A 24,986-nucleotide genomic window follows, 5' to 3' on the forward strand; every position below is an offset into this window, starting at 1 on the left:
AAAAGTGCCTATTAGATTCTCAATAATTATGTAGTGGGGGAAAAAAGAAGTGCTGTATCAGGTTTAGCGGCAAAGACGACAGCATGCTCCACCTGGCACCAAGCCAATATGCGTCTTTTTCAGTTCTGAAGTATTATAAAAGTGGGTATATTTTGAACAACAACAACAACAAAAAAAAAAGCCTGACTTAAAGCCACACGGACCTTACAGCTAGCCTTGGTCCCCAAGGCATTTCTCTCTAGGATGTTATAGTAGAGAACCCGATTTAGAGAAAAGTACATACACTACATATCAAGCTGGGTGGATTTTGGGGGTTCGCCAAGGCTTAATGTACGAAGGTTGTGGCACTCAAGGAGGAAAGCTTCCATGTCTGCGGTACCAGTAAAGGGGTTGCTGTAAAACAGGTTCTGATCTGACATCAGGCCTCCGTCTGAGCCCCAGTCTGAGTCCGAATCGGAGCTGCCTTCGCCCGAGCCCTCTGTGCCTGTCGGCGGACAGCTAAGCTGCTCGAGCTGGTCCACCAGCTCACTAAACTGCATGGCCGAGCTAGCCTCTGAACGCGCGGAGCATGGTGGGAAATTGAGCATGGAACTGGCCTCAGATAGGTTTTCTGAGCCAGGCAAGCGCAGAGATGAGGACGACAGCCCCAGGTTGTCCAGAGAGCTACACTCTGAGCGGTTATTGACCAGTGAACTGGTCTCAGAGCGGCCAAAGGCACCATCTGAAAACGCATTTGCGTTTCCGTTCATTTCACAGTCGCCATATTTGAACCTCTCGCCGTTTTCGTTAAAGCCGAACACGTACGCTTCGGTCCCGCCTGCGTAAAATGACATTTCGGCAGGGTCGTCGTCTATGAACTCCTCGCTGAACTGCAGCGGGAATGCGGGGATTGGCCCGGTGCGCATGAACTCTGCCTCCAAAGTCTCCAAAGGAGTAAGGAAGGCCTTCCCGGCGCCTGAACCGAGGCTACGCATCTGACCCCGCCCACCCTCACCCAAAGCCACGTGATCGCCATAATCATTGCCATTTTGGGAGAAGCTACTCTCTACACGCACGAACGTGGGGCTGCAGTCTCCTGCTGCCGGGTTGTAAGGGGCACCTGGGAAGGCCGAGTTAGATGGAGAGTGGATCTTTGCAGGCTCCTCCTTCACAGGGGTAGGTGGTCTCACAGGCTGCTGAAGAGATGATATGTGCTGGATCTGCTGGATTTGAGGTTTGCTATTGTTATCCATTCGTACGGGAGAGACGGAAGAGTGCAGAGAGTGGAAGGAAACAGTGGCAGATGGGGGAGAACTGCAAATCTTAAGGCTGTCGTTGAAGGACAGGCTCTGTAAAAGAGCAAAACAGGCAGAAATGGAGGAATGAAGGGTGGTAGGGATATTACGGAACGTAAATAAATAAATAAAAAATCAAAAATAATAATTATTAGCTTTACATATGTAGTATTAAAACGCAAAAGCCTGCGATAATGATGTGGACGTCCTTTGTTACTGACCTGCTTAGGAAAATCAGTGGCTAAGGAACGAGTTGACATACGGATCTTACTGCTGTTCCTCCTGTCAAAGACAATATACTCAATAAAAAACAGAAAACAAAAAATGACTCTCTCTGTTTCAGCACGGCTGTATTCAAAGAAAACACGATCCTGTCCGGCAGCGTCTCACCTTTGGTAGGGCGTTCTTTTCACACCGCTGTCCCGAACATACTGAACCAGCTGCTTCTGTGTTCGCCCGCTGTCACAAAACACACAAACTAGATCAAACCTGTTCCCACCCACAAGCACCTACACAACGATAAGCCTGAGATCTCGCATGACCTTCTCGCATAAAGTCCCCCTAAACTTGATCAACTTTGAAAACATGAAAATCTTTGGGGGGATTCATTTTAGTGAGATGGGTATATGAAATCTGTCACTCACGCAGCCTTCTCGAAAAAATTTGAGGTCATATTGAAAACAGGACAAGAAGGTATTAACGCGTCATGAAATACAACAGCCATGTTGTATTTTATGATGTTCCAAGATGTTACTAGAGTTTTCTATTTGCGTACTTATAGAATTCATTATAGATTTCTTCAAGAGGGTAAAAATTCAGGTACTTCTGCGTAGACTGTGTTTGTGGCTATGTATACAAGACGAACAAACTGATGCGTCTTATGCCCTCTTGAACACTTCTGCATGAGGTACCTGTATCTGAAGGAAGATCCCCTGCTAAAAAGCATGGCTTTGGCTTTGGGTTGTGGTTGATCAAACAGACGGAAGAAAGCATGGTGCTCCACACAGCTCTTCCAGAAGATCTTGCACTGATCACGACTAGCCATCAGGAACTCCAGTGTGTCCTGATGAGGACCCTGAATGACGGACAGAGAGAGATACACAGTCACAAAGAGCTCTAGCATAAGCTGACATGAGAAATCGTACACTCGCCGTCCGCTTTATTAGGAACACCGGTGCATGCAGTTATCTGAAATCAGCCAATCATGTGGCAGCAGCAATCATGCAGATACTGGTAAAGAGCTTCGGTTAATGTTCACATCAAACATCGGAATGGGATCTCTGTGACTTTAACTGCTGACCTCCTGGGATTTTCACAGTTTACAGACGATGGTGCAGAAAACATCGAGTGACAGTTCTGTGCGTGGAAATGCCTTGTTGATAAGAGTGGTCAGAGGAGAACGACCAGACCGAAAAGGTCTGACCCGGTCTGAGCTGACAGGAAGTCTACAGTAACTCATATAATCACTCTTTACAACCGTGGTGAGCGGAAAAGCATCTCAGCATGCGCGAAACATCAAACCTTGCGGTGGATGGTCTACAACAGCAGAAGACCACATCAGGTTCCACGAATGTCAGCCAAGAACTTTGAATCTGAGGCTATCATGGGCACAGGCTCACCCAAACTGGACAGTAGAAGATTTATTAAAAAAATAAATAAATCCATAAAGTCACCTGGTCTTTCAACAGTGTTCAACTGTCAAGTGTGGGTGAGTCTGTGCTCATGATAGCCTCAGAGTCTTGTTCCTGGCTGACAGGAGTGGACTCTGATGAGGTCTTCTGCTGCGTGTTATGTTGTGTGTTCCGAGATGCTTTTCTGCAGTTGTAAAGAGTGCTTATTTGAGTTACTATAGACTTCCTGTCAGCTCATTCTCCTCTGATCTCCCTCGTCAGCCTGCAGACCCTCCACTCACACCATATTTTTTTACTTTTCATACCATTCGGTTGTGTGAGAAAATCCCAGGAGATCAGCAGTTTCTGAAATACTCAAACCAGCCCATCTGGTACCAACAATCACACCAAGGTTAAAGTCACACAGATTACATCTTTCCCCCCCGATTCTGATGTATGACGTGAACATTACCTGAAGCTCTTCCCCTGTATCTGCATGATTTTATGCATTGTGCTGCTGCAATACAATTGGCCGATTAGATAACTGCATAAACGCACCGGTGTACAAGTGTTCCTAATAAAATGGAGAGCGAGTATATATTTGCAACAAAACATATATGTCTTTTAATTTCATTTGGTGCATATTTAGTAGTGATGCCTCTCCTGGGCTCTAATACCCACATGGACCTCGGGGTGCAGCTTGATAAGAAATCTCTTCCTTTTGAAGCTCAGTTTGCGAATCTTGGACCAGTTGAATGTGTTGATCTTGGTGTTGCCCTGAGACAGAGATGTTAAGTAAATGCTAAAGTTGATCATTTCTTTAAAAGGACAGATCTGTTTCCACTGACCAAGCTACAGTGAACCCCCCCATTATGTTACGAGTCAATCTGACCCATTTCCACATTTGAGATGTCTGAAATACTGAAACTGTGGAAGTCATTTTGACCCATAACATAAATGGATGTATCCAACCCACCCCACACACACACACAAAATAGGAGGGAGGTTAATACAAATCCGCCAAACAGGCCGTGCTCACCTGGAAGACCAGCAAGCCCATGTGGGCCACTGACAGGTTGATCTTGGTGCCTTCGCGGTCAGCTGCAGGGTGGAAACGCACACCGTACATCTCCAACTTTCGGGCAATCTCCAGCACTTGGAAATCGGACTCAGCAGGCGTCTGACCCCTGCACCAAGATAAAGAGAGAAATCACAGGTGTGCTGAGCAAAAAAAAAAAAAAAAAAATAGTTGTCTTTGGGGTGCAGAAAAAAAGTAGTTTACTTATATTTAAATATTTTATATATATATATATATATATATATATATATATATATATATATATATATATATATATATATATGATCATTTAGTGGATTAAAAACACAATGTTTTGATGATGATAGAAAAAGGATATCTGATCAGTGACTTCCCAGTTTTATATATATATATATATATATATATATATATATTATATATTATTCTTCATTTAAACAAAGTTTTGTGCTAATTAAATCCATATTCTGTTTTAGTCACTAATTATTAAGAGATGATGACAAATTACACTGTTAGAAGTGTGAATATACAATATAAATTGACACTAAATAACAATACACTAAGGTGAAAAAAAACAAACAAGCATAGTAAGAAAATATTTATTAATATTTATTCAATCATTTAGCTTCTATCAGGCTGACCCCATTTTTACTCAGTCCTTGGTACTTGTTCTACATTCAAGGGATTTTCTTATTTTTGTGCTCTGTATTTGTGCACTCCTTTTTTTTGTGTGTGAAATGAAATGGATATTAGTTTTAGGCAAGCGATGAAATAGTCCTTGGCAGTGCATGTTTCGGGCTCTAAAAGGTGTACGTTTTTCCAATTCAGTTTTGGTATGCTTACAGAAAATCATATAAGGCACAGACAAGTGTAGATCTTAGACTGTGCAACAAGGGCATCAGAGCAAACAGCTGTAAGTGTGTGATTACAACCATGTAGAGGAGGACTGAAGCTATCCAGTAATGAGCATGTGGATGCCGGGCTCAAACCCAATGCCAGATTATCATCAGCACGTTCTAATTTTGCTCATCCTTTAAGCTGTGAAATCTGCTGAGGCTCCTCCCAGCAACAGTATGGCTAATAAAGGGGTCTTAACCAGGGGATTAGATACACAGCCTAACGCACAGCTGACCTGAACCGTAACCACATCCCGTACGGCCAGCGAGCCTCACTATACACAAACACCGGAGTGACAAAGACGCAGAACATGTGATAGAAAGCTCTCAAAAGGTCCAACGCTGCTCATTATTTCACACGCACATTTCTTTTTAATAAAAACACCACTACTCCTGTTTGATATTTTGTCCAGGTGAAAATTACAGCATAAATCCTCAAGAACTGTACCATCACAGGATTAATCTAAAACAATATAGATGTCATATTGACTTTTTTTTTTTTTTTTAAAGCTTTTAGCTTCTCCAGTTTTTTCTCATATTAAAAAAGTAAGCTACACCCACGGAGCAAAGCTGAAGTCATATGGAGCAGCCGCCTGACAGAACGACCGCGTCTAATCCACATCTGCAAGCTGGTTCAAACATCTCTGGTACATTTCCAAACATCAGGCGGAGAAGAATCAGAGCTTCCATCTCCCTTCACTTACAGTTAACACGACAGCACTCTATAGACTGTAAAACTGTTCATTTCATTTGATTTGAAGTCATTTCTGGGGTCACTTCAGCAAATAAATTAATAAAAAAAATAATAAAATAGTGGATACTCATTATGACTTCTTCAGCTATACGCAGAATGCCAAGAGAAGTGCAATAAAACCAAAAATGATGAGACATGAATCGATTATTTTTAAAAATATTAAATAAATGTAAAGCCTACTCAGCTATTTTATTCAGTATTTTGCCATATTTAAATACGCACTCCTCTGTCTCATTTCCATTTACTGCATTTTTAAATACTGAAGACTTTAACAGAGGTGCTGTATGTTTTATTTAGCATTTGTAAAGCCGCTATTCATGCTTGACTGATTTCATTTTAGAATTTTTTTTTTTTTTTTAACATTTTGTTGAGAAGTGCATTTTATTAAAAATTAGTTTGAAAATGTACTTTGGTCTAAGTGGTCTCTCTCATTCTTTTTCTTGAAGGTTGTATTTCCATTTAGAGCTACGTATATTGTCATCAACAGGGAAATAAGTTTGCTCGCCATGTTCACTAACTTGCAAAATAGTCTTAAAAACCAACATGAAAATGAGCGTGATCAAAATTGTGGATCGTGATGTATAATATTTTGACCAGATCGGTCACCCACACTTCTGCTCCTACTTTAGTCACTAACCCTTAATCCCACAGAAGAAAACAAGAAACCGGAGTTTATGACCACTGTCCACATACATGTTCCTCCTGGATGATGGATTCCTGCTCTTATACACTGAAGATCATTAGGAATTAATCAAATCAAAGAAAAATATTCTCTCTATATGCAGCAACGGAGGAGATAATGCTGCCTTCAAGTCCTTCTTGGAAAGCTCTACTTTAGGTGTGTTAGTCATAAGACATGGCATGCAGAGAGAGAGAGAGAGAGGGGGGGGGGGTGTTAAACATTAGTACAAGAAAATGAATAACAGAGGATGCACATTAGTTTATTAATGCTTTCATCCAGTGAACAGTGTTGGATCATAGAGTATATGCTCCAGGTTTTCCTATGTGGAGGAGAGTAAGCCCTTAAAAAAACATTTTTAGCCTGTAAGTGTTTGCGTCGCTGAGCAACAGTAATACAACCCGCTTACTGTCTATAGCTATGCTTTTTTTTTTAAAAAATCTCTGTGGGCACAACAGCCATCTTGGCAGCAGACACGATTTTTGAAAACTGCGTTTCAGACTAGTAATTACAACATCGTGGTGGCTCTCGTCTCATAATTATGACATTTCCGACAGGCAGGGCAGCACGTGTGATGTACACCCACTAAACAGATTTTACTCCCAAGTCCCAGTATCTTTCAGGAAACCGAAACACCTAAACTAATAGCATTTCATACAACAAACTCTACTAGTCTATTCTATCCTTTTCTAGAAAGTTAAAAAAAAAATAATAATAAAATACATCTTTAAAAAAGAGCAACAAAGCTAATTATAATACAAAACAGCAGCCAGTTGAACACAAGTTTGAGCGTAACTCGGAGTATAAAGTCAGTCCTAAACTACACACTGAAAGTAGCTGATTTAAAATGACTGCGGTTTAGAAGTTTCCTGTGCAGACGTTTAAGGTACATCACAACTAATAGTGTTAAATGATTTAAAACTTTGCCAGACAGACTGACATATTCGAGCATCGCCAGTCAAACAGAAACAGGGAAGCAGTTATCATCAGGCTTATCTACTTCAAGCAAGGTCCAGGTCTCTCTCTAGTCATTTGAACAACATACGAATAAAACCTGCTTTGCAGACAAGCGGTGACTCAAGTTATGCATGCCTTGTGTTTGTACTTTATGTGCTTGTTCCTGTGCTCTCGTTCAAAGCCATTTTATTAGCAAACCAGTCCGAAGAAAGGTAATGGAGCGGCTGCAAACTGAATCTGCATTTGAATACACTGGATGACCCGAATAAAGTACAACGTCAACACAGCAGTAAAATGCTTTAAATATTCTGCAGCGTACCTTTCTAACGATCTCAGTTTGATCCGCAACACTTAAGTGCAACCTGACAGAAAAATAGCCTATTTGTAGTTCATCCCATGATGCCTTATAGTTATATGTGCCATCATAGTGTATCTCAGTGATGTGGTCCTGTCCAGTATAGATAACAAAAATACTTCCAATGTAAAGAAACCATTATACTCCCCACAAAACAATCAGACATGCCACCAGAATCTACAACGAAGCTGGGATGCTACCGCGAGTGGTTTGGTACAACGATTCCTGTTTGAGACATGTTCGTGGTGTTTGCTATTCATAGTGCATCGACAAACTATTGCTGCTGTCGCATGTAACACCGTTTACCAAAAAACACACTGAAGGAAAAATTCAGGAAGCTGGACAAAGAACAAACTGAATGTTACTGAAAGTCTATGGCATGAACTCCCCTTGTGTATGCCCCATTAAAACTATACTGGAAAAAAAAAAATGTAATAAAAAGCTTTTCAAAAGGCATGCAACAAAATCCCCATGGTGGGACACAAGCCTGAGTGTGATTTATACAAGGAAATACAAAACCTGAAACCACACCCTGTGTTCAGTAAAGGTAAAATACACCGGCTAGTATTATTTGCAGGATGTTCTGCACCGTTTCTGCCGTCACTGCGTGCAGTAAGGACATGAATGGTAATGGTCTTACACGTGTCTGCGATGGAGCTCCATGATCTTCTCCTGAAAGTGCTCCTGGTGCGGCAGCAGCTTAGTGAGCTTCAGATACTCCCTGTCTGCAACATCGTCATAGTCTCCGATCTCAGCTAAAAGATTACGAGAAACAATAAAGACAGATGAGGGAGAAAATCGAATCAAATCAAAATCTGCAGAACAGTCTGATAGAACATTCCCATCATCACAGCCACTCGTACAGGGACTATTCAACCAGGATTCAAATCCGAATATCAAAAATGATGCACTGAAAAAAAAATCCATTTAAAGTTTCCTACTCTCACTGTATTGCCATAACCCTCCTTTGGCATCTGATTGACACATTGGAAAAATACCAGTTCATCCTAAATAAAGCAACCATATTTCCCTCAGCTGCAAAGAAAGATGCGGTTTTGCATTTGTCAAACCATTTCCTTCAGCTAGCAGTCCTACAAACACAAAAGAAAACATGCACATAAAGGATCTGGACTCTTTTAAAAAAAAACCTGGTATTTATTTTGGATCCTTAGTATATAAATACTGACAGGGTTTGCTGGACTGGTAGAGTTTTGCAAAGTTTTGCCAGTAGCTGAGGAGGAAATGCATTAAGTCACTGATAGAAACATGTGCTGGAAGGAAAATTAGCTTTATTAGAAAATCTTACATCACATTTACTTATACTGGTTTATTAGGACTCGTACAGCTCTACAGTGAGCAGACACCCATACAAACCCATACCCATTGCCTTGTTTATGAAAAACATCCCCAAACTGGGTTATCAGTTAAATACCGCAGAAGGATTCAACCGTGGGGAAACGTTGGTTCCGTGATGGGCAAGCCAGATATGACATCATCTCATAAACAGAGAGATTCCTGCACTGACCTGGACATTCTGGATGAGTGAGATAATTCATGTTCTCTAGAAGGGCTGAATTACAAAACATAACTCCAAGAGAAATATAAATAGAGGCTGTTTATAGCTGCGATTAGATAAGCGATAACAGGAACCAACTTGCTTCGCTGACGCTGGACAACATTAAATGCAACTGTATGAAAAGTATGACGTTCTTTATATGAAACAAATAAATAAAAAGAAATATAACAATTGGGTTGAAAAGTCTTGAAAAACTGCTGCAGTAAAAGGGGAATACAACACTTTGGGAAGTGCTCTTACGGAAAACTAATCAACTTCGCTTCACGTTGGCCTGCACCATACCCCTCAGTCACGGATCATTTTCTTATAACGCTATCTTCCAGAGAGTTATATTCTTTACATATGAACCTACTGGCAAACCACTGGGGTGACTGGTTAAAAGGCCTGCATGGTTGAGGCCTGCATTTTGACCAATAAACCCAAGGTGAATTCATTAAAAAACCCCAGAGAAACATATCCTGAAGCTTAGTCAGGGTGACCACAGGACTTGACAAAACAATGAGTGACTAGTCAGAGGGTTCATCTGGAAATCTACAGCTTTCTGCAATAATGCAAAGTCTTATCCCTATTCCCTTGTAGTATGAAATAAAAAGACATTGGCAGAATCAAAAGACTGGTGGTTTCATATTATATATGAGCATTCAAATGCTTTAATTTCCAGCAAATTTATTAACATGAAAAGATTCAACAACTGAGACATAAGCTGAAGTTTCACAGACATTTGACGAACAGAAATGGAATAACGAGTCCCTGAACAAGGGGGGGGGGGGGGGACCCTAGGCATCTTTCTTCTGGTGTTTTTCAGAGTCAGTAGAAGGGTCTCTTTAGTGTCCTAAGTTATTGTAACTGTGACCTTAATTGCCTACAGCCTGTAAACTGTTAATGTCTTAAAGACTGTTCCACAGGTGCATGTGCAATAATTGGTACCAATTCCATGGTCCATTGAACAAGCATGAAAATCATTACTTTATATATATATATATATATATATATATATAAACCCAATCAGGAAATGTTTAGGAACTTTTTGGTTTGTTTAATTATGTAAAGTGGAAAACTGAATCAAGCCAAATGGCAAACAAACCAAACTTTGAAAGAGTCCTAAACAAATGAAGTAAGTAACCTAAATAAACAACAGTGTTCTAAATGAACAGGTACAATTAATAAAGTGTTATTTATAGTAAGAAATAAACTGAATGATCGAACAAATAAACACACACATACAAAGTAACTGGGCAAAGTAACATAAAAAGGGACTACTTGGACCTACACTGGACAAGGTGAGAGGCCAACAGAGCTGCTGTGTTTTCTGTGCAGTTCAGTAGGCCTTCGATCAGATCTCGCTTCATCTGCAGGGAGAACAAGTACCTGCACCAGGAAACACACACACACACACACACACACACACACACTTAAGCTATGTTACAATAAACATGCTTGCCTTTAAAACTGGCCCAGAAAATCAAAAGCGATTGCTTTAATTATATTTTATTATCATTTCAATAGTATTTCTTTAATAATAATATCATATTGTACATGGTTGAACCTTGATATTCTAGCTCGATATGTCTCTGGTTAGGCATAAATATCTACAGCAGCAAAACCCAGCCATTAACTCTTTGTAACCCGTCACATACTTGGTAAATTCCTCCTGAAGCTGGCCAGGATCAGGTGGGAAGAACTTCACTGACAACCGAAAGTGTGTGTTCATTGGTCCTGAAATACAACACAGTCATAAAGGTGCTCACAAATCTTCTCAAAACACACTACAAATAACCGCAAATCTGAGCGTGCACTTACGTCGCACTTGTTTCACTATGAGCTTGGTGGGCTCCAGCCAAACCTACAACCAAAAGCAGAGCAACTTTAGCATTTGTTCCCTTTTAGAGGCTGTTCACTCAGCACTGCCATTCCTCACTGCTAGAGATTCTTTACTCAGGAATTCTCTGGATGTTGGAAACTTCCTTTAACAGGTTCATGAGAAAGCTGAGACAGAGAAATGACATATGGCCACCCAGAGGTCAAATAAACATTTCACACCGAGATGAACACTGTTAGAAAACGTCTTCTACCGAAACAATTTGAAATATTCATTAAGCATTTACAGAGATAATACCTTCCTATTAAAGGAATAAAAGCGCTAAAGTGTTTGCAGTACTGCTGTGTATGAGATCCTCAGTTGTTCTACAAGATATTCCTCCTTTATCACACACATCTGGGACTGATTGTAACAGGAATGCACAGCTCAATGCCACACCTTTCCTCCACAGAGATCTGCACTGGTCCAGGCAGCGGATAGCACTTCACCCATTCTCCATAAACCCCAATTTCTGTATATTACAATGTATGACATTTTACTAAATACACAATGGTTGTGGTACATAAACAAAACACACAGTGGTCATTTTAGGCACACCTTCCATATCGTAAAATGTACAGGTATGCAGCTAAATCACTGACTGTAGCCCGTTTGTTACTGAATCAGAGGAAAGGGACCACCACTGACAAGACTTGTAGGTTACTGACCGTTCTCAGGGACAATGGCATGGTATAGACATGGCACGGAAATATCGCTGGGAACACCTCAAGGTCACGCCTGATTAAGGCCTGGTTCATACTTCTCCGTTAATGCATACAGGATGCTAACTGTGCATCGTGTGTATTTATGGTGCTCTGTGTAAACCGGCCTTCGGAGGAATGCTGATTGTCTGGCATGTAGCTGTGTCGGGTTGCGTACCCGCGTACTAATTGTTGAATCCCACCAACGGCTGCACCACACATGTCGGCCAAAGCAAGCCCGAGCTAATGGTAGAATGGTTTTTACTAGTTGGATTGATTAGCGTTCACAGATGACGGACAATCTTTTCAGAATTAGGCCCGTGCAGGTATGTGGAAGCACTGAAAAACCAAGGAACCACAGCAGGTCTCATAAACCACCTGGATTCGTTTTTCCCCTCTTTCGTTATCTTCTAGCATCCTATCATAATTATAATAATAATAATAATAATAATAATAATAATAACCTTCACGTGTGTTTGCTTTTCATATTGTATCATACTTTTTAGATTTATTCAAAATACATCCCCTTCAACTCGTTTTACTCAGAGCCAGACAGGTTTACAGCTATAATTGAGAGAGACCACCAAACCCCCGAAGCCCAAAGGCAGAGAGCACACAGCGTTTAAAAAAACAACAAAAAAAAAACACAAAAAAAAAAACTGGAGCTGTGGAGGTTTTGGAGACTCGTTCTCAGTCAGTAAGCACACTGGGGCATTGTTCAGCATGCCGCCACCTACCCAGTTCATCTGCACATTCTGGAACTCCAGACCAAAGTAATCACTCTCGATGAGATTGATCCTGCGATACACGTCATTAAGAAGGGTCTGGCCATCTGCTTTAGCCTGTAGGCAGAGAAGAAAGCAAGTGGGAGAGACAGAGAGAGAGACGACATTGTGAATAATGTCAAACTATAAATGAGTACGTGGCATCATGAGATCTTCACAACTGGGCAATTTCAAAGTCGTTCAGGTTTTAAGGTTCTGTAATAATAGCTGGCTTATAGGACCGTACACAATACGATACTGTATTTAAAGAAACGCACACACTAACTCGAACATTGTACTTTACCTGCTCTCTGAATGAAATACAGAGGCTGTTATAACAGTGTCCACAGTCACATTGCTAAATTGAGTATGTATGAATGTGGTACACCTGGACAACTATTGGGACGAGACTAGATATGAAACAAAACCAAACCAGTAGAACTCAACACTCGTTGTCAACACCTACGATACTCTAAATACCTCTGGTCTATGTCTGTCTGTTTGAGTAGGGGATTATGGGAAGTGAGCGGGTCTGTCTCACAGAATGCATAAATATTTGAGGTTGTTGGGGATGAGTGAGAAATATGAACAGGTTTTATGAACGGTTTGCTGCAGAGATAGCTCAGGAAAAGAAATTGCCCCGACCAGAAACTCTGGGAAAGAGAGTCATGCAGAGAGAGAGGAGCTTTGGTACAACAACACCGCCACATTTTCAACAAAAGGGATTTAAAAAAATATAAATAAATAAATAAATAAATAAATTCTTATTGCAGAACATTTGCTTTTGAAATGCCCTGGGCTTTGCTCTCGCAAAATGAAGGACTAATTGCTACGTAGCGAGAACACGCGGCAGTTTGGGTTTTGGATGCTAGTCGACAACTTTTTGAGAAAATTACACGGCAAGACATCTGTTTGCAATGTTGAGTGTATTTTTAAAACCAATGCACGGGCAGGGTTTGGTTTTGCTTTAACTCTTTAACCTCTCAGCGTATGAGCAGTGCATTATTTACTCCTTTCATCTTAAAGCGTATCCGTTCGGTAACTGCTACGAATTATTCAGCAGCTCCAGTGAAACTAGTGAAGTTTACAGGGAGGAATGTAGGGCTGGGATTTTAAAGGCTTAAAACATGAGGGGTCTTCACATTTTGTTGTGTAAGAAAGGTAAACAAACTATAGAGGATTTTAGCAAATTAAAGAAAACAATAAAAACACAAGAAACGTGTATTGTCTGCGATTAAGGTCGTCTAGATCGTCACGGAAACGGCGGGTCTCGCGGTCGTACAGCACGATCCGGACGGCGGGATTGTTGTATCCTCGGGGACGTGGTTTTGTGCGCATGACTGATTCGTCACCTCATGATCTACGGTGCACTTTAATCCTCTTCCCTCTGAAATTGTGGTTCCTCTTTGGACACTCCTCCTGCTTTAATATGTAATTAACATGCGGGTTAAAATCTACAAGTGCCCTCTCATTGGTCCCTGCGTTTCTCATCTACCACACGTTCCACTTACCCAGAGAGGCGCCCCTTCCGTTCTTCACATAAATCTTTATGGTCCAAGCCCGGTAAGAGCCGGTAAAGCTCATGAAGTCATGCCTGTGTGATTTTGTGCTTTTTAAATAAATCAGCATAGCTTGACTAAAGCTGTACAGCAACTTCAGCGGGTTAATTAATAACCGTGCTGACCGCACCCCAAATTTAAGAAGGAGCTTCACTTCTAAAAGAGGCTCAGTGGATATCCTCAGGCTTGGACTGTGTTCCCGAGAAGACGCTCCTCTGCCTCTGTATCCATTCCGTCCTTCTTAACATGCAGACGTTTTTCTAGAAGTAAATTTTCATACGTTAGGTTCGACCCTGCAGGCTATTAACGGCTGAAGTGGTTTATTTCAACCCGTCTTATCATTTGGTTTTCACAGAAAACACAAGTGAATACATTTGCCACGTCTGAACACTTGACAACACCTTTAGTGTTTTGCTGGTGGAAGTGTCTAATCCCAAACTGTTTATTAAATCAAAAAGACACAGCTTTTATCTAGCAATGCTCCGTTCCATAAACCTGCTCCTGTAAAACCAAAGGAAGGGTGATTTCCAGGAGGAGTTGGCAGTTGCGCAAGTCACTTGGTTTCACACCAGCAGGTTTATAACCTGAAATATAACTACAAATGGGGGAAAAGTAAAGTGGTGTGAGCACGTTTAATGCAGCTAAAGACTTTATAGGGGACAAACCAGTATCCAAGGACAAGCAGATTACGTGCCAGGGCTAGGTTTTCACTTCTAGCTGCCCAGGGGACAAGTAGGATTAATAGGGTGCTTCACTGCAGCTGCCAACTGATTTTTTTTTTTCCTTTTCTTGTCAACTAGATTAAAAAAAAAAAAAACAACCACCATACACACACCCTATCGACTGTCACAATAGTTTTAATTTGATATGCGGGTCTATGTTGTTTAAACATAAGGTGCATCGTGGTGACGCACCTCAATGCTGTAAATGTAGTACTCATTTCCGAATCCTACAGCGCTACACACGGTCGGCTGTGCCTCAGTCTGGCTGCTGGTAGAAACTATTTTTTACTAAACTTAATTAGTTCCAGAGATGGCAGAAACTTTTTTTAGACTCGGGAACATCGTAGATAAGTGGAGATACTGACAAGACTGCGCAAAAATACAACGCAATCCAAACATCATGACTATACTGCTAGAACAGCACATGGCCAAATCACGTTTAAAACATAATCAAGCAAAAATAAATAAATAAATAAATTATTTTTTATTTTTTTTTAAAAAGAAGAACGAAAGAAAAAAAAAAAGATGGCCAGACTCAAATGATATCTTTTTACATGCGACGCTAGATCACAGCGAAACTGACTCATTACCAAGATCTGTCGCCTTCTTGCGGAGGGTTTGAAGCCAGAGACATCAGGACAGGGTAAGGACGATCACTGTTTATCCCCGCCCTAGTCATTTGAACACTCATTTCCTTCCTATGTTACTAGAATTAACTAGTTTGCCAAACTATTAAGTTAAATATATTATCCACCACTTTGAGATTCCGCTGTTTCGTTTTAGTAACCACTTCTCCAGCCTTTTTTTTTTGCCCCCGTCCCAATTTTTTTGAGACGTGTTGCGGCCATCAAATTCAAAATGACCTTTTTTTCCCTTTTCTTAAAATGGGACATTTCCTCAGTTTAAGCATTTGATATGTTTTCCATGTTCTATTGTGAATAACAATAGTTTAGGAGATTTGCAAAAACATCGCATTCTGTTTTTATTTACATTTCACACAGTGTCCCAACTTCTTTAGAATTCGGGGTTGTATAATTGGCCCAGCCCTGCATTGGTACTAGTCAGTATGAGAATTGCCTACAATATTGTCAAGTATATTGGTTTTTATGCAACCACGTAATCAATCAAGTGAAAAACCACTCCAATTTCATATAGAATTTTTTCAAATGCTATGACACGGTTGTGGAACTATAACCTAGAACCTAAACCTAGAACCTAAACCTATAAACCGTGCCGGTCATTGCCATCTGGAGTTAGCAGACTATCTGGAACTAAATGACGCTGGCGCTCCATAAAAGAACACAATCACGTGACCAGCGTGCTCTCTATACGTTTTAACTTTGTGCGCCGCACATATCGGGACCTCTGGTGTTCAAACAGTGCAACTGCATTAGACGCATAATTAACAGAACGCTGATTTCCACGATGTGGATCGCACATTTCCACGAATCACACCGCTACTGTTTATCTAATGGATTTAATGAATGGTTCTTCTATTGCTTCATCAAATGTTTTATAAAATATACAGGATGCACTTTGCACTCTACCTGTATGTACAGACCAGCTACCTTATGGAGGGGGGGAAAAAAAGAAGAGAAAAAAAAACCAAGCCACTCAATGCAACATGGCTTGTTCTAATAAAAATGTCAGATGTCAGTCAGTCTTGAGATTTCTGTCACTCATGTCTTTGAATTTATTTTTTAAAAAAAACAAAAAAAAACACCCATTTCTTTTAATGCAACATAACATGGAAATTATACATCGATATTGTATGGGCAAGGATTACTCCAATCTCCAACCGAATTGGCTGATTGTGTGTGTTTAGTGTGCGATTGTGTTTAGGGGAACTCCTTGAAAACACACACACGCACGCACACACACACACACACACACACACACACACACACACATACACACAGGAGGAAAGCTCTTAGTGAAACACAAGCATAGCTAAGAGAATACTAGGGACAAGCTCCAACCTGGCACAGGGGAGGGATCTGGAAGGGAAGTGTGTGTAAGTTTAACTAGTGAGCGGTGTGTGTGGAATGAAATGTGACCTGGGCTTGAGCGAGACAGCCGGTGGGAGAATTCCAGAACGTGAGAGGGGGAAAGCCGCGTCGGGGCTTGTCTCGACACTCCGGCTGGTGTGCCGCTTTCCTTTCTCACTCTCTTAAAACCTGGTTGAACAGCCAGTGGCTCTCGCTGTGCAAACACACCTGGCCACACCCTTTACGCCTTAAACCAAAGGGAAATTGGTTATTTCTTCCCGATTAATCTACTCTATTCAAGCCCTTACTACTACAGTCACGGGTTTTTTGATACGTCACTGTCCACACTTAATCTTTTACTCTGATTAAACAAAAAAAAAAAATCAATCTCAAGAATCTCAAGAATAAGCCCTTTATTTTTATCCCGAAAGAAAAAAAAATGTAGAAAAAGAGTGAGCCGTTGTCATTTATTGTCACGAGCTTCAGATCACATCCTAGAAATATATCTGGCTGATCTTTGGTATTTCAAATGACTGGCGATATCCGAGGTATTTACCAACATTCAGGGCAGCTCAATGTGTCCGTTTAGTGTTCTTTAGTCCGGTTTTCCGTTTTTATGTCTTAAGTCTTGGATTTTATGAATTTATTTATTTATTAACAACATGGACACCTGAAAAGTTAATGATTCACAAACAGGACTCAACATTCACTGCATTCACCTGTTCGTGTTCGCTCCCTGATGGCTGCATATAAGCTTTAAACTAGCAAAACACCCAGAGATGCATCTTACGGCTGAAACAGCACACAAACCAAGCACACAAGCTGAAATGTCGAGTGTTAAATCAAGGCATTCCTTGGATTTGAACCCAAAATCTCACTCGGTTGACACCACAGAGCTAAAACGAACAGGTTGATACGGTGAACGATAAGAAGCCCTGTTTGTAAATCATTAACTAGTTAAGTGCACGTGTACTGCAGGTGGCTCAAAATGCAAACACAATGAAACTATTTCTTAACAGCATTTCAACATGCATAATGCATTCCCTGAACGGAGATTCCTTCTAACTAAGGAGGATATATTTTCATTTTCTCGGTCGCGAGGGAAATACCCAAGAGGTCACGGTTCCACGTCACCCGAGTTGAGCTGCGAGATTCCCACCCTCCCTCACCCTCTACACACCTTGCTTCTGACCTACTACAGCAAACAGGTTATGAGTAAGACCTTATTCCTAGGCTGTCCTGTCTGTCAAGTTCATCCGAACAAGGTTGGTGAAGCAACTCTGTCCACATCCCCTATAGAGCAATGTCTACGCTATGCAAAACACACACTAATGACTCTGATCTCCAGCTTCTGATTCACAAGAAAAAATCTAACAGACCCAGTTAATCAGGATGAAGCGGGGCTATAATATAATGAGGAGTCTTTATTAGTCGCATATACATTACAACACTGAAATTCTTTCTTCTTCGTATACCCCAGCATGTTAGGAAGTTGGGGTCAGTGCGCAGGGTCAGCCATGATACGGCGCCCCTGGAGCACAGAGGGTTAAGGGCTAAAAACACTCCGGTAAATCCCTCTCCTGAACAATGAAACCTCTATGATATTACATGGCATTTAAATGCTGAATGCCATACACGCGTAGAAGACCTTTGTTGTGTGCTGAATCTATTTACATATATATATATATATATTATATATATGACGTTGCAATATCCGACATGCATCACATCGCTATGGATGTTTCTGGGAGCAGGCTTCCTCGACACACTGCGTCTTTCGTGCTCCATAGAAAAAAAGTGCCCCGTTTGAAAAAGCTATTCTACGACACCTTATTTGGACAAACGGATCATTCTTGGAGATGGCAATCCCATAACGATGTTCTCTGGCCACACATAACTGAGAGAAATAAGAGAAACGGCAGACGGAACTTTGGTATTGTAAACTGGAGCTCGGTTGACTCGGTGACGCAACAGTCTAAGCATTCAGCCCTTAGTGTTAACGTTCACCTTTCCAGATGAGTAGCCATCGTGCAAGCTGGGAACGGCGTAGAAGTCTAGTAGCGCTGTTTAATTCTCAAATCCGATCGGTCAGACGGTGTGGATTCATTTTGCTGCAACGGCACAGATCTGACAATAGTGCTGCCTGTAAATCACATGATCGTTTATACTTTCTCTGGTACCTCGTTCACAGGAACTTGATCTAAGGCTAATAATAGACGGGCTGTTGTTATTGAAGAGAGAAAAACGTATAAATCTTTCATGTGGTGAAGCTTTCAGTAAGGAGATGTTTATTTAGCATTTTAGGATTTATAAGATGACTGGGCGTCAGGACTTTGTGATGCTCGGTAAGCTTTCCAGCAAAAGAGAGGATGCGTACTGATTGTATGTTAGTTGCTATAGGCTACGTGTTAACAAGAATTAACTTGTCTTATAGCCTGACATGTCACGTGCTAATAAATAAAATGTAACTGTTAGCAAACTGCTGTAGTATAAAAGGAATAAAATACTTTGGGATGAGATATTATTGGAAAATGTTCCACTTCAGGGTGGTAAGAGTAACTCTGCTTCACGACAGGGCACATCACACCACCACATTTATTATTTCCCTATAACAGTATACATGTTCCGGTTTTATCTTTTACTTGGCTTACCTTCTTTTTCAGACAGACAGACATTCTTTCTTTGTAAATGTTTACCATCAAAACACTGTTTCTGTTCTCATAAAAACCAGCTTTTTGTGCAAAATCTTTACTGGCATGTACACTAGAGACAACACAATCCCAGCCTGATGCCTAAAGCGAGAGGATCCCACAGAGGACACACAGTAAAAGAGCTAGCCAGAAGTTATAGTTATAGACACACAGACATACATATACAAAAGTTAGCAGAAATCACGGAGGAGAGCTCAAGTGTACTTGAACGAGGTCTTACTGAGACACCGAGGCTGGAATTGAGTGAGCATTAACACGTACACGACATACGTAAACACAACGTGAAGCTGGCTACCAGCAGCGAAGTGCAAAACACCTCTCTGGAAGGGAAGATAGAAAGGAACTCCAAGTCAAATTTATTCAAATGTGTGACAGGACGGACAGGATGAAGCGTTCCTGATACTGAGGCATGATGTGCAGAGTTGGGTTTAACGCGTTACTGTGATCTAATTACCTTCTCTGATAACACAGTAATGTAATGCATTACATCTGAAATTTATGTAATTTGATTACAGTTACTGATGTCAATAAAACTACGTTACTCGCGTTACAAAATGTATTGTTAATAAAACATGCATTTTTAAAATAAATCACGTTTTGCGCGGCTGCCAGGGGCGTAACCTGGGCCTGGGCACCGGGGGCTGTAGCCCCGAGGAATTTTTCTTGAGCCCCGGTTTGTCACCACGTAACTGAACGGCCGTAAAAGAAGACGGCGGTGCTGTATTTTTATAGGAAAATACGTGGAAACACTCGTGTCTTGTTGGCTGACGGTCTCTCAGTTCTGCCAAACGCTAGCTCACAGTCAGTGTGAGGAAAAATGGATATAGAGCGATATTTTTTTAACCAGTAAAGGGGTTGAAACTGAAACAGTAACATCCCCTGATGCTGAGCAGGAAAAAGTGTGTAAACGTCTATATGAGTTCCAGTTTACGTGAACATGATGTGAGCAGAACATAAGGAAAGAGAATGTACTTTGCATGGCTCTGCAGCAGCTAAACCCATACGATGATAGCTTAGCTCTGCCTCCCCTTGGCTAGCGACACCAAACTAGCCTAGTTCGAAAAGTTTTATATTTTATCAGTCTAGTAGTCCAACAAACAGTGACAATACCCGAGGGAGGTTTTACGATAAATCCAACTTTTTTTGTAGTGTAGTTTTGACAGGTTTTGAAAGTAATTAGTAACGTTTTACATGAAGTAATGTAATCAAATTGCAATTCTAAAGTAGAAATTAGTAATCTGTAGTGGATTACTTCTTTTGAGTAACTTACCCAACACTGATGACGTGTTCAGCCGACATCACCTTTAAAGCAGCTGTTATAAACTTCATCAGGCCATAAAGCATCTCAGATAATGTCTCCATAGTCTCAATCGAAATATTAAATGGATCCTTGAGGCCGGTTCAGACTCGGCCTCCAGATCCATCCTCCAAAGTGCTTTGAGGTATAAGCCATAAGCCAACAGGCGGCAAACATTGGGACTTGGTCGAAGAGCTGATATGTTATGCTTTGACACGCTCTAACAATATCAAAGTGAGAGTTGGCCAAAGCCATGATCCAGCTCAGGGGGAGCAATCAAGAACAAGCTGTGGGATTTTCCAAAGGCAGTCTTCACTTTATTTCCAAGTGCTGTGTCTAATTTGTTCCAGTAATTGTGCCGTATGGCAGAAGCTCAGCTGGTGTGTGCGGGGGGCATCTGGAGCGAGAGACGTCATGCCGAGATGGAATTAGAAGCCAAACTAAGGCTGCTGCTTAAGCCTAATCTCATGAAAAGCTATGACACACCACCATACAGTAGAGTCCAAATGTCTGTTTTTTTTATGAAAACTAAATTATTTCTAATTATGCTCGTGTCTAATTCATAATTATGAAAAGAAAAAAAAAATCACAAATAACCGTTGAAAACAATTCTTTATGGAAGAAGTCCAAAAAGTCTATCAACTGTTACTTTTTCCAGTTCTGTAATCTTCAGAAACACAAACTGTTTCCTTTAACACCACATTTCACCCGTAAGTTAATCCCCTATCGCAGTACCGCTGCCCGTCTCCGAGGACAACGGTGAAGGTGCTTCCTGCTGGACACGAAGTCGGTGGCACATTTTTCAAAGTCACAGAGCAAATGTGTTCAGCTTAAGATGATGCTTCGGAGCAAAAACGTAAAGAATCAAATCTGATCAGCTGACCTCTACCACACTAGCTATGTTTCTAGCCACATTTTTTAATGAAAATTTTGGGATAGCGCATTAAAAAAAAAAACGCTGGATGGAAACACCAGATGCGAATAAAACCTCCAAAATGTGCATTAAAAAAATAAATAAATAAATAATAAAAAAAAAGTGTGGTCATCTGAGGCAGATAATTTTATTATCCGATAAGAAGACATGCCCATAAACTATGACGGAAACATTTACCAAATCAGTTCATCCATGTGCATTAAAAAAAAAAAAAAAAAAAAAAAAAACGTAAGACTTTGCCTCAACAAATAATGTTATTCGATAATTGGCTCAGAAAAATGGCTGCGAGCGAGAGGTAAGTTTGGATAGATGACTTTGTGCCAGTTTCCCCGGAAGTGATGATTTTGATTAGAGATGCACCGATACTAAATTTCTCAGCCGATACCGATACCTCTGCCTTTTAGGCCTTCTTTTAAATAAATAATAATTAACTTCACAATTCTGAAAGAAATGCAAATAAAAACTTTATTCTCTCCATTTCAACAAGTTGTTTCACAGTAACTGGTCTCATGAACAGAAAACACATCACTCTACCATCAACACATGAACTACATTCTGAAGATTAAAGTAAGATTTATCAACTTCTTGAAGGTTATTACTTCATATTAACATTGACTGAATTCTAAAAAACCTCCTGTTAGACTCACATGCACTCACCACAAACACAAGCATTTCTACTCCATCACTGAACATCAAACTGGTACGGAGCCCTTAAAGGGACATGGAGGTCAAAAAAAAAATTGAGATGGGAGAAAAAATATATATATATATTTTTAAGTTCTCGCAAAACCTGTTATGAGTTCGGTCAAACACTTCCTGTTTATTTTCTCGCTGGGAGTGGTTCAGACAGCTCCGTAGGTTCACAATGCAGCGGTTCATAGAGTTTTATTTTGAACTTGGACTCAAATATAAAGAAATGCGGTCTGTGCTTAGTTCTTGGCACGGTTATGACCTAAGCGAAAGACACTTGAAAAGGATGTTACGCGAAAGAGCATTGTTCCGACGAAAAAAAATTACTCAAGTGATGCTGTGAAAATACAAGCGTGAACCACCGCGCAGAAGTCTCTCGCGAGAACACAGGTTTCACGAGAGAGCACAACAGGTAGGCTATCTTTGCAGGGGAACGCAAACGTTTCGCGAGTACGCAAAAGCTTCGATTTTTTTTTTTCTTTACTCCCATCCCAAATTTTTTCCACCACCATGTCCCTTTTGGGCCTCCGTAAACTGGTAATATATAATATAAACTTTTTTTTAATATTTTAACATTAACTGGATATGAAATAGACTACTCTACAAATATATTTTTCTGTGCAATATATACTTTTGTCAACTCATCTTCTTTTAAATCTTTCAATGGTGTACTGGCGCTTTAATTCAGCTCGAGCAGCGCAACAACAACAACAACAACAACAACAAAAAAAAATTAGACTCGACGCTGAAACTCCGCTTCACTGCTGCAGCGTCCGGTGTAAAATTTTAGCAGTGCAGAGTATACAGAGCTTACAAACTGCAATTTTGTCATCATTCCACACAAGAGACATCGTCTTTACACACAGCACGAAATCGATGCGTTTTCCCGCCCTCTTTTGATTGACAGGATATAATCGGCCCTGATCATCGGATGTTTTTAAACTATTGGCCGATAGCGTGAAAATCGCCTTCATCAGCCGATACCGATTATCGGCCGATACAACGGTGCATCTCCAATTTTGATCTCTCGAACACGTGGGATGGAAACAGTGCAAAGTGACATTCCAATTTTCCGCATAAGTAAACTTGGCAACTTGGATGAAAACATAGCTACTGCCACTGAATCGCACGCTCGTGCAGAGGACACATCCCGAACGTAGAATTTATCATACAGATTTTATTAACTCTATCTCAAACAATGACACCAAATCACAGGTCACAGCTCAACAACAAAAAAAAAAATAAAAAGTTGAAAGTGGGGGGTTAAATCCCACAGCGATGTGTGAAACCTCCCCCGTGTTCTCACGCTGTCGCGGTGACTATAAACGCTTCTGACACTTTCACACAAAATGAAGCCTTCAGCTCAATTTGCATGCAAGGAATGTAAAAAACAAACAAATCAGCCCATTCCCCAGGCAACTCAAACACACCGGCCCAGAAATGAGCGTACAATGGCGAGAACATGTGGCCTACTGAGAGGGGACGTTAACATGAGGCTCTGAATTGAGTAGAAATTCAGCGGTCTGATGAAATGCTGCTATCTATAAACTTACAGTTATGGTTCAGCTCAATTCAGAGGTATTACAGTGCAGACAGAATCAGTATAGAGAAGCACAATCATTTTCTCTCACATTCAAGAAGCCACTTAGGCAAAAAAAATTTTAAAAAATCGCTGTGAAAAATCAACCATAGAAAGATACGCACACAGATAAGAGCGCTAGAGTTAGTACTTACTTGCTTGAAATAAAGTGTGCATTTGGGTTATTTCCGGAGGTCAGGATCTGATTACGACTTCATAAAACCCACTGCGTCATATCTACATACATGTGTATACTATACACCCTCTAAAATACATGTCTTCTGTATGGAGGCCTGTATAATGAAAGCTTTAATTTAATTCCTGTACACAGTTGAGGTCATAAGTTTACACGAACCTTACAAAATGTTAAAAATTGTAAAAAAAGAAAAAAAAAAAAAGAAATACAAAAAAAAAAAAACAACCAGGATAAAAAAAAAATTTGATTTTTCACCTTTTTTTATTTTTATTTACTACTGCCTTGAATAAGCTATTTAACATAACATGTTTCCATATAGTCTGCAAGTAAATTAATAACTGAATATACGCAAATGAAACAGTTCAAAAGTTTACATAAACTTGATTAGTAATACTCTGTTGTTACTTGGATGATCAACGAAGTTCAGCTGCCCACTGTTCTTCAGAAAAATCCTCCAGGTCCTGCACATTCTTTACTTTTCCGGCATCTTCTGCATGTTTGACCCCTTTCCATCAGCGGCTAGATGACGTTTGAGATCCATCTTTTCACACTGAGGACGATTGAGGGACTCGCACACGACTATTACAAAAAGGTGCAGACATTCACCGATGCTCGAGAAGGCAACACGGTACGTTAAGAGCCCGGGGGGGGTGTAAACTTTTGAACAGGATGATCAGTGTAGATTGTTATCAGTTTGTTTAAAGATCTTTTTTTCCCTTTAATACTGTCCTTCAGAAGCTACATAAGATATTTACATGATTCCCACGGATTTTGAAATGCACTCATCCCCTTCAAGGACTTTCCCCTTTCCCTGTGCGGCATGCCACCCATA

At 40.6% G+C, this 24,986-nt stretch overlaps 1 protein-coding gene across 1 annotated transcript in view; it reads right to left on the minus strand.

The window, feature by feature from the left end:
• The window catches only part of farp2 (FERM, RhoGEF and pleckstrin domain protein 2), a 64,536-nt gene that overhangs the window by 25,595 nt on the left and 13,955 nt on the right, over nucleotides 1-24,986 (minus strand). Inside the window, exons 3-13 of the mRNA XM_053637087.1 lie at nucleotides 12,452-12,556; nucleotides 10,956-10,998; nucleotides 10,793-10,871; nucleotides 10,426-10,523; nucleotides 8,220-8,334; nucleotides 3,924-4,071; nucleotides 3,566-3,661; nucleotides 2,186-2,349; nucleotides 1,665-1,733; nucleotides 1,496-1,556; nucleotides 1,100-1,328 (exon numbers count right to left, since the gene is read on the minus strand). Of these exons, the coding sequence (XP_053493062.1) occupies nucleotides 1,100-1,328; nucleotides 1,496-1,556; nucleotides 1,665-1,733; nucleotides 2,186-2,349; nucleotides 3,566-3,661; nucleotides 3,924-4,071; nucleotides 8,220-8,334; nucleotides 10,426-10,523; nucleotides 10,793-10,871; nucleotides 10,956-10,998; nucleotides 12,452-12,556 (1,207 nt within the window). The remainder of the gene's footprint in view (nucleotides 1-1,099; nucleotides 1,329-1,495; nucleotides 1,557-1,664; nucleotides 1,734-2,185; nucleotides 2,350-3,565; nucleotides 3,662-3,923; nucleotides 4,072-8,219; nucleotides 8,335-10,425; nucleotides 10,524-10,792; nucleotides 10,872-10,955; nucleotides 10,999-12,451; nucleotides 12,557-24,986) is intronic.

Source organism: Ictalurus furcatus, chromosome 11 (genome assembly GCF_023375685.1).
Source record: "Ictalurus furcatus strain D&B chromosome 11, Billie_1.0, whole genome shotgun sequence".
Lineage (NCBI taxonomy): Eukaryota > Metazoa > Chordata > Actinopteri > Siluriformes > Ictaluridae > Ictalurus > Ictalurus furcatus.